The sequence below is a fragment of the Pleurodeles waltl genome, chromosome 12 (assembly GCF_031143425.1).
Source record: "Pleurodeles waltl isolate 20211129_DDA chromosome 12, aPleWal1.hap1.20221129, whole genome shotgun sequence".
In the NCBI taxonomy this organism is placed as follows: Eukaryota; Metazoa; Chordata; class Amphibia; order Caudata; family Salamandridae; genus Pleurodeles; species Pleurodeles waltl.
The window spans coordinates 671,408,217-671,426,076 of NC_090451.1; the positions used below are offsets into that span (position 1 = coordinate 671,408,217).

Sequence of the window (17,860 nt, forward strand, 5' to 3'; positions counted from 1 at the left end):
TGGAAAGAAATTCAACTATGTTCATACTATGGTGACTGGGTGGACAAGTACCCTTGCGGAACCAAAAACATGAGTTCTCAAAACGTTGCTGGATTACTGCCCATCCTAAGAATATTTAGGAGAAATATGTTTTCAGTGCCGTGGCCCGTTGTCTAGAGCACATGACTGTACTAGCTGCCAACAAACCTAAGTGGCATCTTGTGCCATATCTGCAGAAGTTGCCAGAAACGAGGATTCATCATTGTCAGGGTTACTTTGCCAACTCTGCATTAGCTACATACACCGATTCTAGCAGCCCTTACCACCAGCGACAATTTCTTATAACGGCTAGTGCTATTCATTTGCCTGTAGTGCAGGTGTACCCCTAACTGGGTCACTCCTGACTAATACTGAAATCATACTGTGGACTACAACTACCCCAATGACATAAGCTCAACATACATGACTTTGAAACATGGAACTCAAATTCCATACCTACATTAAATCACCTACTAATCACAATATTTTTTAAAGCATAACCTAGAAATTACCCTATGTTTGAACTAGCGTTTACTAGAAATGACCTAAATCCAATTGTTTTCCATCCATATGTTCTTTAGCAAATTACCTGTCTCCATCCCGGATTTTCCTGAACTGGCTTCCGATCAGACATGCAAAGAGGGGGCCAACTCGACCATTTTCAACAAAGGGTTCAGCTATTCCTCCAATCCACAGGTCAATATTTTCTGGAGTCTTATACACATCCAAGAGTTTCCTAGCCAGTTCTTCATTTTTAAAGACTGCAGTAAGATCAGCCAGGTTGCGTGGTTCAGTGAGTCCACAGTATGTCCGCCAGGTATTGTATTCTAAAGCAAAAGTATGTAAGATAACATGATAAATTAAATGCCATGCTTTGCATGTTTTAACTGTGTATGATGGAATTAATTGTTTTATTGATGATCTATCTATAACAACTTGTTGCTTTTGGAGTAAGTAGGAGCATGAGCCTATTTACCTGAGTGTGCTGAGATATGAGTGAGAACTGTGTCTTTTTTGGTGCCTTATCTATCTTCTGAACGAAAGTTGGATCCTGGACAGAATAATTGACAGATATATAAATGCCAACAAATACTAGGATTGCGTTGCCAAACTCCACTAAGAGGTTTAGACCATCACTTACATTCTGTCGAATCGTAACAAACTGCAACAGTTACACGTCTTATACATGTTTGACAGTCCTCAGCTTCACAAATGTGTCGTGCTTGGGTATCAACATCATATTGGTGTAGTGAATGATGGACATATAATGGGTCTTTTCTATATATTTTGTTCTATGTCAATTTGAACAATAGCTATTTTTGAAAATGCTGAACATCTTTGAAATCACATTTTTCTGTGAATTATTGCATATCCCATTAATAGTACATCATACTTTTGAGGCTTTGAATAACATACAACTTTATTGTACATACTGTGTATAATACATTTGTTGCTTTTTTAATATGGATAGGTCTTGATTAAGAGTCCGGTTTTGATTTCAATCTGGCCAGTAACTCGGTTTACAAATCCCAACATAATTACAAGGTTCACCCAGGGACTCTCATGCTGGAAACAGAAAAATGAGGAATTAGTAGCAAAATTGCACCAGGAAGTACTCAATATTCTTGTAATTCCTAATGTCTCAGTTGTATCTCAGGGACCCATTTGCAAGCCTTGTTAAACTCTGCACTCTCAGAGCCTCTGGTACATGGGTGGGGAAGGGAGTGGGAGTTACTGTGTAAAACTTGTTGGGCTACCAATGTTAATGAAATTCAAAGTTTCACCCAAGGGACTCTATTGCTGAAATCAGTCAAAATGAGAATATCAGCATAATTGCTCCAGGGAAGACTGATTATTCCTTTTTTTCTTAAGTTCTCAGTGGAGACCCATTTGCAATCTAGGTTAAACTCTGCACCCACCTAGTTACTGTTACCTCTCCCACCTCCCAAGGCAGGTGTGTCACCGGGTACAATTCTATGGCTCTTTATGAGTTATAAGCCCTAAGTCTAGTACAGACACACCAATGCTAGGTTAAGACCCAACAAATTGCACAAATAAATTGTGTGTTATATATACATGTCTTTCTCTGTGAATGTACCATAAGCTAAGGTAAAAATATCATGTCTTATGTCACTTTGCATCCCCGATTACCAGAGCATGTTATGACTTATCTGAAGATTAGAGCGAATGACTTGAATAACTAGCACTTCTGTGCACCCTCATTGAACATGGGCTTTGAACTCTACACTTTGTTCTTGGTATCTATAGCTACAGGTTTGTTTGTCATGAATGTGGCCACCACTCATCTGTTCAAGGACCATGCCACCAAGTTACTATGTACACCCACTCGGCCTGATTCACAAAGGTAAATTTCCACACATAGATTTACTCATGGGTAAATCTCATACTGGACCTAGATGTAAATGTATAGGTGTTTGCTATTCACCATTTTCTACTATAGATACAACAGGATCTACTAGTAACTTTTCACATGTAGAGGTCTCTGCCACTGTGGCAGAGATCTCCCTGCTGAAAAGTACAGGGAAAAACAATGAACTTTATTATTCTTTAACAAAATGAATACAAGTATTTTAATATAAAATATAAATGTAAAATAATTTTGAAAATGTAATATAAACGCTCAACTAGTAAGATAAAAACGAGTTCATTATATTAAAATTCTGTAATTAATTCATGAATAAAAAGATATCTATTTAATTTATAACTATTTTGAAAGAATAATTTAAGTTAAAAAATCCCTACTACAGTAACATATTATTTTCTACTGAATATTTATTAATTGTTGTTAGAAGATAATTGTAGAATCCAATTAAAAAATTGGAATAGTTTAACTGGAGTTGAAAATTATAATTTTGTTTAAAATTAAGTTTTGTGCCACAATTTAATATAAGAAAACAATTTTCAATTGTAGTAATATATAGTTCTAACATTAAACAAAATATATATACATTTAAAAGTTGAAATAACTTGTAGTTATTTATCTTTATTTCAGATGAGGTGTTAAGTCCCTGTCTTGATTATTTTTAATGGGAGTGTGTTGCAGTATCAGTGAGGGCCTTGTGTGATGCCTGACTTACTCTAAGGATGAATTGGAAAACAATTACCACTGTTTTGTAACCTCTAGAGATGTAGTTACTTTAGTTGTGTATGGGCTTACCGTTTGAGGGAGGGTATTTTAAGTAGTGTGTCCCTCCCTAAACCCAACCTAACTCTTCTGTAAACACCTCCCATTCGGTAGTTCCATATTTTCCCGCCACTGGATTTGTCCAGCCCAAGTTTACTTAGAAAACATAGGTTTGCACATCTTAAGATCTCTGGACAGAAGTGATGGGACAGACGGAGGTCCCCCCTAATTGGTAAGTGAACAGCATTTTTAGCATTTATTATGTGAGTAGTACTACTGTAGTGTTACTTCAGGTATTCAGTTTCTGAATAGACATCTTAGTGTTTATTGTTTGCTGCGGTGGGCACCTGCAATAATTTTTGTGACAAGGACCTTTTTTATCTTCAGACTTGAGGAAGGGAGAGAGAGCGCAAGAGGAAGTAAAGGTAGGGAAAAGTAGGAAGACAGTAAGAAAGAGAGAATGGAAGGATCGGAATGCAAGAGTGAGATAAAGACATAAGCATTAGGTGAAATTATGGTATGGGTTGCCATGATGTTTAACAACACTGCGGTTATTCGGAAGCATCAGGGGTGGGCTCCAAAGGAAAACATTTGGTAAGTATATATTCTATCTTCCGTTCACATTTTTCTTTTTCTTGCTCAAAGCCTGTCAATGAAGAATAATTCCCAGCACCAAAAATAGGTTGGTGCCTTTCACAAGTATCGGCATAAATTAAGCCCTGCATCTGATGCAAGAAACAGAAGAACATCAGAAAAGTGTGAGAGGTTTAGGTAGCCATGGCTATGAAAGCTGTTTATAAATGCAAACATTTGAGAAAAGCTGTGGGTAAAGGGGGTGGTGGTTACAGGAATGTGCAGAAAATTGTGTAAATTCCAAGTACGGTCTACAGATCTTGCAGTAAACATAGTATATGTTAATGGTAATAAAGTCGAAGAGGAAGAATCGAAGCCATTGATTGGAATAAATTGACTGTCTTTCTTCATCCTGAGAGGCGATATACTACAATATTGTTGTGGAAATATAGACAAAAAGATAGAAAGAGGTGGTTATATCGCTAGAAAAGCCAGGACTTACTCGGAAGGCCCAGGTCCCTTCCTCGCTGAAGATCTATAGAAGCCAAGTCTAGTCCAACGCTCTTAGGTATTTGGAAGAGTTTTTCACGGACCTCATCTGACATCATGTTCTCCTGTTCCATTAACTTGGCATAATTAATCAGAAGGCCCCTAAGTAGCGGATCAATCCCACCTGTAATTAGATCACAGGTTCTAGTGAGTTAGGGTTAAGAACAACAAGAGAAAAAACATCAGATAATCTAAAGATATTATTATGAAAACACACACCAGGATTAGGCCTGAAGATCTTTCGCAAACTTAGCTGAACCTCCTGAACCTAGTGACTTACAGGATGTGAACCTATGTTTCGCTTAGTCGTGGTAATCTAAAAACACAGAGAAAATTCTAAATTGTCAAGAAATACATTCTGAATAGAAGGGATTGTGAATTCATGGACAGACTTCTGGCTGATTTTCAGCTTACTCACATAAGATAAAGTTTTCTATAATTAATTTCATTTATGTAGTCAGTGGTTATCTTGAAAATCTAGTTTAGACCCTTCCCTCGTGGGTCTATACTGGACAACTTAATTATAAGCATTTTGAGGCCGCCTCTGACTTGCATTCCATTTTATTACTTGCAACATTCAAAATTGTCCTAAAAGACGGCCTTCTAAAGCTTGACAAACAACATTACAGGTAAATTTCTTCTGTCCTAATACTCTGCTAAACCATTTTTTTCATTTATCCCATAAATATGTAAGCAGCTTTTAGTTTAAATGTATAATTATATTGACCTCTGTATAACACATCTATGTAAGTAGTTGCACACAATGCCCTCAAGTGGTGATAGTTACCTAGGGTGGCTCATAATCACATTTCGTAACTGGCACCCCAACTGGACAGGATACTTAAGATGTAAGCTGGAATGATACTTAGATGTGCCTATAAGAACTAAATAAAATACTTTGTGGCAACAGCAGAACTGGATAAAATGTCCCTGCACAAACGACCTACAGAACTTTACATGATCATACTGCAGTCCATTATGCTTCTCATGTGATTCTCTTCACCATCTAAGGAGACAGTTTGGTTGCACTGGTTGGACCCACAGAGTGTACCTGGTTACTTTATTGACAGAACTAGGGAGCGCAACTTGGCAGATCAACTCATTGGCATTACCGAAGCGAAGAATGGAAGAACAGATCAGAATCAAACCTTATCCTATTCTATTGAATTGTTAAGCTGCAGAGCTCTGGATGCTAATTTGTGGTCTACACATAGTAATCTATTTGCCGCAACCAGAAAAGGGCATGATATTCCAGTTGCAGTATTCATAATAGAGAACAATTCTTGATATGTGTCCCATGAAGTGAACACAACTGTCTAATATTTTTGATAAGTTCACTAACTTTAACATTGTTGCTAGTCTTTGATGTGCTGGATACACTTCTCAACCACCTGTAGTTTCAGAACGTTTACTGTGGGTCACGGGTACAGATAAGGACTTACCTGCATTGCTGCACATCTACATATGAAGTGCATTCATACACAGGCCCTCATCTATAACAAAACACTTTTCAGTGAATTCTTTGGAGTATGCAAATAAGTAAATGTTACATGCTTTCATCTGATGCTAATCAAAAGTACCATTATTTGTATTCATAAATAAAGATGTTCCACTTTCCGTAAGTGGCCTACTAAGGGATATGAGTCCCAACATGAAAATCTGACCTTATGGAATTTCATCACCTACTGAGAAAGTGTCTTTAAAGGATTTCAGTGGCAACCACACTTCACTGAAGTTTGTTCATTCTGGTAAGCCAAAGCTAAGTGACCTCTGTTCATTAAAGTGTATTGGTTTGGAGACATAAATACAGATAAAGGACCTATGAATTTCATATTGGAACAGATTCATATGAACTCTACTGAGAAGAAAAAAAAAGATTCTTACCTTCCTTAACAAGTTTCCATGTAGCAAAAAAGGTGTGATGGAAAGGTATTTTAAAATCTGGACCAAAAGGTTTGTACTTGCTGTCTAAACGGAACACATAGGGTACGATGGTTGTATGGGCGAAACGAAAGGCAATAACAAAACCTGTGGAGGTTCTGGGGTCCACATTTTCATTGTAATTGCTGTAAGGCGTGATTTCAATGTCCATCCAGTCTCCAAGGACAAGTGGGAGGTACTCTTTATAGGTTATCACCTAAAATGGAGAAGCCAAAGTTTAATGGCCATGTAATTCATTTGGTTTAATCAAGCACTGTCTTCTTTGAGGTCTCATAGTACAACCACTAAACACAGGGTAGTTGTTCTTTCTTCAGGGCCCCAGGTTATGGAATGCTCTACAATTCAACATCAAGTGGTCTTCCTGACTCCTCAAGTTCTGATGTAAGCTGAAATCATGTTTGTTTGGTTAGACAGTTATAGACCAGTGCCAAGAGACTCTATGGGTTAGTGGTTCTATATAAATAATGTCATGTTAACCAATCAATCAATCAATCAATTAAACAGTTATTAGCTACCAGTGGTGGATATGCAATATAATGAGTATCTGACTTTCATTTTGATTCTAATCTTAGACATATGCTATTGAAAATGAAAGTGCTCTTACAATATAAAGGAATGGGAGAAAATAAAGTGAACCCTTGATTTCCAACGGCTGATGTAGCTGCAGAATGAGGCAATCTGTGTTGTTACATATGCTATTCATTTGCCCTTTGAATTTGGTACAGAGATGACTTTTTAAAACCAATCTTACTTGCATCAGGTATATGTCTATTGAAAGAACAATTTCAATTATTGACTATCTTGAATACTTCTCTCACTTTCTTTGTTTTTGGCAGATTTTAAGGGAATGTTCAGGGTAGTTTTAAAAACTGTGTACTCTTGTCATCCCCATTCTCCGAGATCTAGGAAATATGTGGTGCACGATTGCTAAGCTGAGCTATGTTTGATTAACGTTTTTGTCTGCTGTTACATTGATGAAAAGGACAATAAATACAGTTACAAAAATAAATTGTGTACTCTTGCACAACAAAGTGATGTTTCTTTTTCAATGTTCGTTTATTTTTCTCTTATTGTCAGAAATATTAGACAAGATTTACTAAAGATTTTTATGCCATTTTATGCTGTTTTTTTAAAATATGATACATTTTGTTCTGTATGTATTTCATTTGAATCTAAAAAGCAATTGTAAGGAAACTGGCTTTTTGCAGGTTTCCCTCCACTTTTTGCACCATTTGGACTACTAGCTGCTAGTTTTTTGACTTTGAGAGTGTACTGAAGCCTGTCAACCAGACCCCATTGCTAGTGTTCTGATCCACTGCAAAAGATATGTTGAATTGGGGGTCCAATTTAGTTGTCCAATGTATTTATAGGTCCCTAGTATATGGTACCCAGGTAACAAGACCATGGATGGCAGAGTATCCTCCCGGGGCTGCAGCACTATTTGTGCCAACCTGAGTGTATCCAGGGACAAAATGGATCTGGTCAGCCACTACAGATGGAAAGAGCAGTGCATACACTGCTAGTTCGACTTTGACATTTAAAACTTATGGCAAAGCCACCACTTCCTTAATGACATATGTGAGGGAGGCCTATAGAGCTCTAGGGCAGGGAGCTGTATATTATTAAGTAGGACATATATTTTTCCTATGTCTTAACGGCAACACTTCGAAAGTGATATTTTGCTGTGGAAATGTTAGTAGCCCCCTTGGCTAACACAGGGTTATTTACTGGCTGGCACACCAGCCTGCTGACTTCTGAATGGAACTACCTAACTGGGTATTTTTAAGGTGGGAAATGAATTATGTTACTTTTAAAGTTAAGCAACTTTTAGGAAGTTGCCGCTCTGTGCCCAAGCTTGTCCAATGGCCTCACAAAGGCACTCACACACAGACAGCTTTCTGCCTGCCTGGGGAGATGTGTGAATGACTCAGAGGCTTAGAAACAAAAGCAATTGCCACAGATTGAGGTGTGACTCCCCTCCCCTCCCCCCCCCAGGATGGCCACTTGGGTGTTAGTCCAAAAGGTGAGCTTCAAAGGGGAAGTCGCCATTGACAGGCAATTGGAGAATGAAGAATGGGCACTGTGAAGCAGGCTGCCTTTTGTTCTTGTAGACAAGTTGGAGTCAGGGACAGAGAGGGAAAACCTGTCCCCAAACTGGTTTTCCAGTGGCCATTAGGTAGCCACACCTCTGGGGTCGGTTACCAAGGTCCTGGCAACTGAAGAAAGGTTGTGCCATCTTAAAAAGGGCAAGAATGTTGTACTTTGGGATAGCTAGATGCCGCACATTGCAGTAAACAGGTCACCAGAGAGGAGGGATCCTATTAACCCATTGGCTAGTGACCATGTGGCCCCTCGGGGATCTTTCCTTAGATAAATATGGCAGCCCTGGTACCCTGCCCCTCAGTACACCGTAAATTTGGAGTAAGAAACGGAGAAAGACCATCTTGCTGGTATTGGAAGTGCACACAAGGAGGCTGCACCATTGGTAGGACTGCACCTGCTGCACGTTTGTTTACTAAAATTTGGATCCTGTCTGGGGCTCCTGTCTCAGGGAATGTTGGTTCTCAGCTGAAGATCGAAGCAGTGACTCTAAGGGTCAGTCAGCTGGCCCCCTAGAACAGCACCAGGGCCATCAAAGCGGGAAGGGCCCAAACCACAAAGTTGGTAGCCACCGCATACATTTTGCCACTAACTGCCTGGTCCCAAGATGGTGTTTGCGAGTGCACTACATGAAAAGGCCCCACAGTCATATCATATACTAGACCCAAATACTCACAGCAATTTTTTAAAGTTAAAGAAAATTGATTTACTTCAGTATAATGGCTTCCATTCCCCTGGCAGAATGGCTTCCAGTCCCTAGGTCTTTCTCCCTTATTTTAAATATCAGACTGGGTTAAGCTGTTTAGACCACAGGAAAATTCATGAAAGCAATCCTTGTAGGCAGTTGTATACCATAATGCGGTTGAATCACCTACCTACAAAAATACTGCATGTACTACATTGTTAATGTAAGTACACACTTATCTCCACATTGTCCTTAGACCTGACTGCATGTTACCCATCTTAGACCGGGGTACGGCTCACAAAATGAAAGCAACCTTTCTGAAGGTCGATTTTTTTTTTTTGTCCATGTGATAGTAAAGTGTGTAGAGGTGGAACACATTTTGCATTCCATGTTTTGCAGATGCAATGTGTCTGCCAAAGGGAACTTACCCCTTTTGCTGTCTTAGTTCTAAACTGTACACATCCTCTGGAGAGAGTATTAGGCCACCATAAACCAAACATTACATTCAAGTTTCATTAACTGTGGCATTTTCAAGATACTCTTAACTAAAAACAAGCCCTAGGGATCAATCATGAAGTGAGGATAGTACCAGGGTGACCACTTTCCTCCAGGTCATTATAGGCATTGCAGCCAGTCCTGGGTGGTTGTGGGATATCCTTATTCATTCTAGGTGTAATAGTCTTGTTTATTTCCAGTGACCTAATTAAATTACCACACTTGGCATCAGTGATTAGTTATTGAAAATGTCATTACTGGAGACAGTGTTCGTAATGACCTACAGTGGGGTGGTCACGCTAAGATGAACTGAAAACCATAGTACATGATGGCAATAGCCAGCAAATCACTCACACACACTCTCTCTCTCTCTCTCTTAAACACACGTTTGCCCTCTACGCTTTTAGACACTTCAGCACAGGCACCACCACAAACAGATTTTCATACACATGGGATAGGATGGAGGAAACCAGGACTAAAAGCATTACCTGCATCAAAGCTCCCACAATCTTCCGTGCCTCCTGATAAAGTTTTTCCCCATTCCAATCTGGGTTTAACTTCTTTAGTTCCCTTGCCAGCCGGTTGTGCTCTCGCACAAACAATGTGTTGATGGTCATGTAAGGCAAATTTTGATTGCCCCGTCTGTCACCTTACAAAAGAAGAAACCACAGTTAAAGTGATTCATTGGCACCTGTATCCACTGAGTCCAAAGGATATTAAATATAAATAGCAAGCAGCATAGTATGCATCAATTATATGGATATGGGGGACCACTGGAGGATTGGCCCCAATTGGTTGGGTCCTCAGTAGTCTACATGAACTTCCAAAGCACTTGTGGTTTGTTAACGGTTTATAAATAGTTTATGAATGCCTCTTCTCCCTGCTAACTGGAAATAAAAGCCTTGGCTTGGGATTGATTCTGCCTGTGAAATGGCACACTTGAGTCGCCATATACTTTACAAGTAGGTCTGCAATTCTATGTCCTGATCTAGGAATATCTTGGATGAGGATGGGCCTCATACAGTCCACCCAAACAAACATACTGGTGTACATTTTCAGACTATCTTTGCCGGTAAAGGTACTGCTGCTGAACTTTTCTCCTACAGATCCAAGATGTTCTATGAGGCTGTTGCCAGTGGCTCTAAGTGTGTCTGAGGAAGTAAAAGGCCTTTCTGGTCCGATACAGCCTGCTTGCTACTAAGACTTCCTTCAACCTGGAAGCCAGAGACCTATGCATCCTAATCTAGCCAGTGTGCAGGTTGAATACCAGTCTTCTACTCTGGTCTTCACCACTACTACTGATAGTTTATAAAAACTTTTCCCCTAAATGCTTGGAAAATCCAAGATGGAAAGTGACGTTGTGGACCTACAGCACTGCCTATGGGTCATTCTTTGAAGACTGAACCATATCCTGGATTCAATTCCACCTGACACTCCCAACATATAATTTGTAGTGATATATACATTGATTTCAACTACAATTAACAACACTCGCATTGTTGACGAGCAACACTTCAAAAATTCAGATAAAGGTGATTTTGGATTTCAAGCCCACCTCTAACTCCAAAGAGTTGATAGAAGTCTTGCACTGCCATTTGAATAGTAACCCTTCACCACAGTAGGATCCAGCATACTTTATTTTCGATTCGCCTCAAATAAAATTGAAAAGGCACTCATGAAATGGACAGCAAACTATTGAAAGAAGACTGCACTGAAAATGGCCTAATCTTAGGTGTAAAGTAATTTTGGGTCCAGTTATCACAGCACTTTTCTGAGGCTTCCCCAGAGCAGGCTAGGTGTTTGGACATTGATTCCTGTATACATTTCTCTATTTGCCGGCATGTTTTCCCATGCTTAGGTTGAAGGGTTTTTCCTGCCAATATCTGTGCAGGGACTAGAAACTGGATGTGCAACGCTTCCACACTGTTTGTAATCCCAATTGTCACTTAAATTCTTGATTGCATACAAATTAGGATTCCCTGAATACTAATAAGGAAAAACTATGGTGGTCATTACGAGTCTGGTGGTTGCATGATCGACAGACTCGTGGTGGCGGCCCCACCGCCAACAGGCTGGTGGTGGGACCACCACATTATGACCGTGGCAAAACCGCCACAGTAGGACCACCCACACCGCCAGGCTCCCGCAAGCCAGCAGCCTGGCAGTCCCATGGTTTCTCAAGCTCCAGGGCAGCGCTGCTTGCAGCACGGCCCTGGGGATTAGGAGTCTCCAGCTGCCAGCCTTTCCACAGCAGTTCACACTGCCATAGAAAGGTTGGCGGACTTGGGGGCTCCCATGCACAACTCCATTGCGAATTCCACTGCCCGAATTACGGGCAGTGGAATGCGCAACAGGTGCTGCTGCACCGGGTGTCAATGTTAAGGCCCTGTTCACCGCAGGGCTGGTGTGCGGAAACACTGCGGTAAAGTCCTATTAGGGCCAGCAGGGTTCAGCCCGCACAGCTGGTCTGAGGGTGGGAAGAGTTTAGCGGGCGGCCTCCGCTGCCCGCCAAACTCTTAATGACCACCTATATGTTTAAACTTTTATATGGATGACTTTGAATCAAAATTTATTCACAATAATGCACCACAATATTATCAATATATTTTTGGACAGTGAAGTTATACTGCCATTTCTTTTCATTTGGAAGTGTACTATAGACTGGAGTGATTAACTTTGATAAGAGTTTATTGAGTGTCAATTTGAAATTAATTATTCACAGAATTTAGTTTTTGGATCTGTGAATTCTTAATAATGGAGAACAACTATTGGTGGAAATCTTTAGAAAACCAACAGTTTTAAAAAATCACCCGTAAGATGTATTGGTACACAGCGCAAATTATGGGCATACCCATTTTAAACAGTCTGCATTTATTGCAGTATGTCGAATGCAGAATCTTAAGTTGAATTAGTTGTAGGTAAGTCTGTATAATTATCTGCCTCCGGTGCATATGTGTCCTCCAGTTAAAATAATCTGGCTCCAGTTGTTTTCTCAGTGGTGCTGTAGGCAGTCAGGAACATTATTTTTTAATGTTTTATAATAGTTTGTATTGCTTCCTTAATTGGTCCTTCCTATAACAACCTGCATTTTGGCAGGGCTGTCTACAGCAGGTGTCTCCAGTCTACTGAGCACATCATCACTGCATTTTAGAGTTGGACGTATCTACATTTCTTTGAAAGAGACATGCCATATTCTTCCTTTTAGTTTTTGAAAAGCCAGATACCCATCTATTTGTCACATAGGCCCCACAATTTAGATATATCTATGGTATCCAACTCCGGAACTCCTAGAGGCAGAGTACGTCTTTCACTATAGCATCCACCCATTGGTGTGTCTCTTTCATAAGCCTCCTCTGCCATTCTATAGAGGTTGTGATCTTGTATCAATTTTCTCATCTACTGTTTTTTCAACCTCTCTTCTGGAAGTATTGAGGTTGTGCAATACCCCGATTGCAAATTGTTCTTATTGGGTGGCTAGTTCGATTCTCAATGACCCACTCCCACCACATAGTAGTACCAAAACACTGGTTTGGTCTGCTGGAAGAAGGTGTCCTGGACCAGATGGGAAGTGTTTTGAAGCACATATGACCATTTTTGTAGCATTATCATTTTAAAGATGGCCAACATCAACATCAGAATCAGGAGTTGGTGACACCTATGTGCATCTTATATAAAAGCTTCTAAGACCCTCTGATAAATGGGGTCCATAAACCGTTCCTTGAATTTAGTGACTTCTGTACCAAGGTACCTAAATCTTTCCTCTAATGGCCTCACCAGGGATTTCTACAAAAACGATATTGTTAAATGAAATGGTGCATCAATGTATAACACCTGGAGTCAGTATTCAAAATATTTAGATATAAATAATTTGTGCCATCTAGAGGTAAACATCTAGATTGATGGGTTGGGTGGAAAATACATCCATAACTTTTGATAACCACTGTGACAATACTATCATAGAGTGTGCTCTTTGTAAATATATGTCCCTGAAGCCCATATAGGTGTATTCTTGCTTTGGATACATGAAGGGTGAAGGGGCACAGTGGACCACTATGGGTCTGCCCATGAACTGCTAGTGAATCACTGCAATTAACAGGGTAATAAAAATCTGATATATTGTTCTTTAAGAGGAATGTAGGTTTGTAAAATGAATTGATTTATATGTGAATGGTCATATTTGAAATGTAGGTTCCGGGTACAACAAAGCAGAACTCTCTTAGGCTTTCATTACGAGTGTGGCAGTCTTAGGACTGCCACACTCGCGGTGGTGGTCGGACCGCCGCCAAAGTGGCGGTCTGACCTCCACATTACAATTGTGGCGAAAGAATCACGGTTAGACTGCCCGGACCGCCACTTTTAGGCCAGCCAATGGCCTGGCGGTGGCAGCGGTCTTAATCCGCCAGGGGAATACAACTCCCACGTCGCCAGATTTTGCTGATAATGGATTATATACATATATTTACACACAAAGACCTGGGGGCAGTGTAACATTTTTTTACAACATTGTCATTCTGCAATAAGGATTGTGAGTGGGTGTCTAGAGAATATGAGTCTGGCCATAACCTTCAAGGCAGATAATATTTTGGAATCAAAGTCAAATAACATTTTGGATATGTACTTTATTCAATTAGTGAGGGATATGTAATGATTTTAATAACTACATTGTGATACATAAGTGTGACAGGAGAATGGTATACTCTTCGAACCACTTTTCTCTTTCATATGAAGAAAACTGTCACATCCTTAATTTATCAAATTCACCTTGTAAATATAGTATTCTACTTTAATAATTTGAAAGCAAATGCGATATGCAAAGTGAAAAATAGTGAAAGACCAGCTAGTGTTTATTTGCCAACATTCTATAATAAGAGTTTGCAACAAAAGCATTTAACAAAAAATGTGTTTTTATCATGCCCCTCCTGCACTCCTTTCCCTTCCAAGAATGTAATTTAAAAAAAAGTTCTGGAGCATATTTTGTGGCTTCCAACTGATGAAATCTGGTGTTTACCTCAAAATGCTACCTATACATCATGATGTATACCATTCCTTGCAAGCAATTGGTCACAGACGTGTCCACTGTCACTTACTTCATGGTAGTCTAAAATGTTACTTACCTGGCAAAAAACACGGTATGTTGTAGGTGGTGTTGACTAGCGGACATGGATCTTTGCGGAAACAGAACACGGTGGGGTCACACATGTCCACTACATCAACATCGAAGGGTAAAAAATCGCGGCTTCCATCTTTAAAGCGCTTGTTTACTGCGAGAAGGCCCAGGTCGTTTGTGTTGTCCCTTAGCATCTTTGCGTAACAATCCTGACTCCCATAGACGGCACTGGCGTCCAGAAATGATGTCACAATGTTGGCCTGCTCCCGGGCCTCACGTGTGCAGGCTGGGGCAATGCGGACGAATGACATACACTTGCCACGTTTCTGTGCCGTTGGGTCGTCGGGCGGAAGCTGCCAACACAGAGAACAAACAGAAGTCGTCTGTCAATCACTGTCAGAAATTATGCTTCAGCCACCCAGACATTACTCAGCTCCTGCTGTCAACAAACCTACATTCTTTTATTGCACAAATACAGAGCTGTAAAACCCATTTTTCACATGGAGCTGTGAAATATGAAAAATAATGTACAATCCTCTGCAAATAAAATGTGTTGTCATCATAATGACTACTCTGCTCCCTAAACCACCCCGCAGAGATTGCCACTGACAGAGGAACTAAGATTATACAGTAACGGAGGACCAAATTATGTGGCAAAATTGTCTAAATTGAAGCAAGACAAAGCCAAATACAGTGGCATGATGGAGCACAATCTTCTGCAGTATTAATTTGCTCTGTTTTATTAAGGCATAATATTTCTATTGAAATCTACCAATTATGTAAATTATGTGGTAAATGTTGCAAATCCATAATTATGAAGTAAACATCAAACAGAGCCAGTCTCATAGCAACAGCAGGTGCAGCCACAATTTTGTGAAGCGCAGGACATCTACACAGATCACAGAGTATGTGCTAGTTTGAAGAAACAATTATGGAGTTTGGCTGAGACAGCTGCCAAGGAAGATCCTGGAACTTCTCAAACTGAGGTCACGAATCAAATGATGGAACAACACTTTAGCAAATTCCATCAAGAGGTGAAAAAGGTAAAAATGTATAGGTGATAATTTACTAATAAAGTTGCAAAACACCGCCATAAAAAAAATCATAAAAACACCAATTCTGAAACACTCCCACAAGCCAAAAAAAGGTTTTTAATGACCACCACATTTCTCAAAAACAAACCTGTCTCCATAAATGCTTAGACAATGTTTAGTTGTCTGCAGAGGGTTGGCTGCAGGGCCTTCGGCTTACAGCGACTGCGCAACACCTTCGGCTACGGGCTGCATGAGTGGTCATCTGGAGCCGGTTGGCTGCAGGGGCACAGCCTTCAAGTGGGTGCACAGGTGGTGACAATCCACAGGGGTTGGGTTTAGGGTCTGGCCTTTTGCCTCGCATTGCAGTGCATATTGGGTAATGGCCATACATATATCTTAGGCATAGCCAAATGTGCTTTACAAGAACTAAAGCTGTGGGAAGCAGTTACAGGCACACGGTGGTGGACTGGAAACAGACTCTGGCAGAAGGTCCTATGGCCATCCATGCACCTGAGGTGGGTTGAGCTCAGGGTCTTTCCATAAGGCCAGGCGCTGAGGTCAACCACTAATGCGCATGTCCAGAAATTCTTTGCGGCTCAACTTTTTCTAGAGCAGAAATGGAAATGTTCTAGCTGGAATTCATGCCTTTTACAATAATAATGCCAGTTTGAGGGGAATATCTCATTATTAGACAAATATGCATTGGCAAAGTCCAAAACTCTGGGTTTTGTGTTCTAATGCACAGAGAAACAGATTAATCTAAGAAATTAAAATCCGACACATTAAAAGCTTCATTTAATACCATTTTTATTTTTATATGAACTGAGGGGCACTTGGCAATGAAGCTTTTACTATAGTCCTTCTTTTGTTTCCATGGCACAACTGGCAAGCCACCAGGAGCAGGATGGAATAAGGAAAAGTATCAGAAGAGGGTGCATTGTGATGGAGGTGGGGGCATGGTAACAAGGAACGACAGAGGGGGGAAAAAGTGATATGTAGGAGGGAGGAAGGAACAGGCCGAAAGAGCGACACACAAGGGAAAGAGAGGGGGATGATTTGCCACATTTGTACCCTTGACTACATGATGGCTCTCAGTCTTTGAAGACTGGATGTCATCTTGGGTGAGGTGTTTCGGTATATCCAAGAGAAAAACCAGTAGAGCGGCCCTGATGGGATCAGGCTAAAATTTGAGCACTGACAAAAGTGATAAAAGCTGCTGTAGTACAAAACAATAATAACATGTATTGGCTCTAATGGAGAATGCTGGTATGACACAAAGAACAGAATTAAAAAAGTTTGATGCACTGAGTCTACTTTTGAAATGTAAAATAGCCCTGTGTTCTTTACATTGGATGATCTCGACTGGAGCCGACTGGATCCAGCCAAACAGCCAATAGCATTAGGGTGAAATACTTGTTACCTAGCCCAAGATGTGGCTGATAAAGTTTCAAGCCAATGGCTGAAAGAGAGTGGATGAAAAATGCTACTGGTTGAAGGAGGTGGACACAAAGCTCTAAGTATATTAGACACAACAGGTCTGCTTGAGATCTGTGTTAAAACCCAGACCTAAAGAAAACTGAGAGCAGAGCAGCAGCAGGTTATAGGCCAGGAGCCTCCGCGTTCTGCTGTGTAGATGGTCATGCTACTCAGATGTTGCAACAGCAGAGATATCCAGAGGTTGGGGTCTGATTATATTTTGGAAAGGAAGATAAACAGGTCAGGCTTCTCGGCTATCAGGGCAGAGCTGGTGAGGCTGTACAAGTAAAAGTAAATGAAGACAAAAGACACAGTGCTCAGGACACTGTTGGGCCTCCAGAATGAGAACCTGCTCTGGAATCAGAATTATTTCCATTTCAGACTGCATCATGTCCTTATACACTACAGTAAATGGATTTACTCATGAATAGAGTTTCAGTAGTTTAGCAAAAGGGCAAGGAATGTCACAAAATTAAAGCTTGTAAATACATTTATGTGTATATCCAGGAATATAAAAACTTAAAGTTGCTATAACATCTGTAAATCTTTAGGCTCATGAGTGCTTGTTACAGCTTCCAGGGAGGACCCTTGGAATTTTTTATAATTTCAAGAGAAGGCAAGTGAGTTTAAAATTCACATTTTCCTATGGAAGAGTTTGTGAATCGGACTTACAAGATCAAGAAAGTTCTTTTTTCCTGGACTCCAGGAGAGGCAATAAGAAAACACAACACAGTTTG

The 17,860-nt window shown here is 40.3% G+C and overlaps 1 protein-coding gene across 1 annotated transcript in view; it reads right to left on the reverse strand.

Moving 5' to 3' along the window:
* The window catches only part of LOC138268679 (myeloperoxidase-like), a 54,536-nt gene that overhangs the window by 6,193 nt on the left and 30,483 nt on the right, over window positions 1-17,860 (reverse strand). The window contains exons 6-10 of the mRNA XM_069218568.1: window positions 14,621-14,966; window positions 9,995-10,155; window positions 6,170-6,422; window positions 4,239-4,409; window positions 608-845 (exon numbers count right to left, since the gene is read on the reverse strand). Coding sequence (XP_069074669.1) covers window positions 608-845; window positions 4,239-4,409; window positions 6,170-6,422; window positions 9,995-10,155; window positions 14,621-14,966 — 1,169 coding nt within the window. The remainder of the gene's footprint in view (window positions 1-607; window positions 846-4,238; window positions 4,410-6,169; window positions 6,423-9,994; window positions 10,156-14,620; window positions 14,967-17,860) is intronic.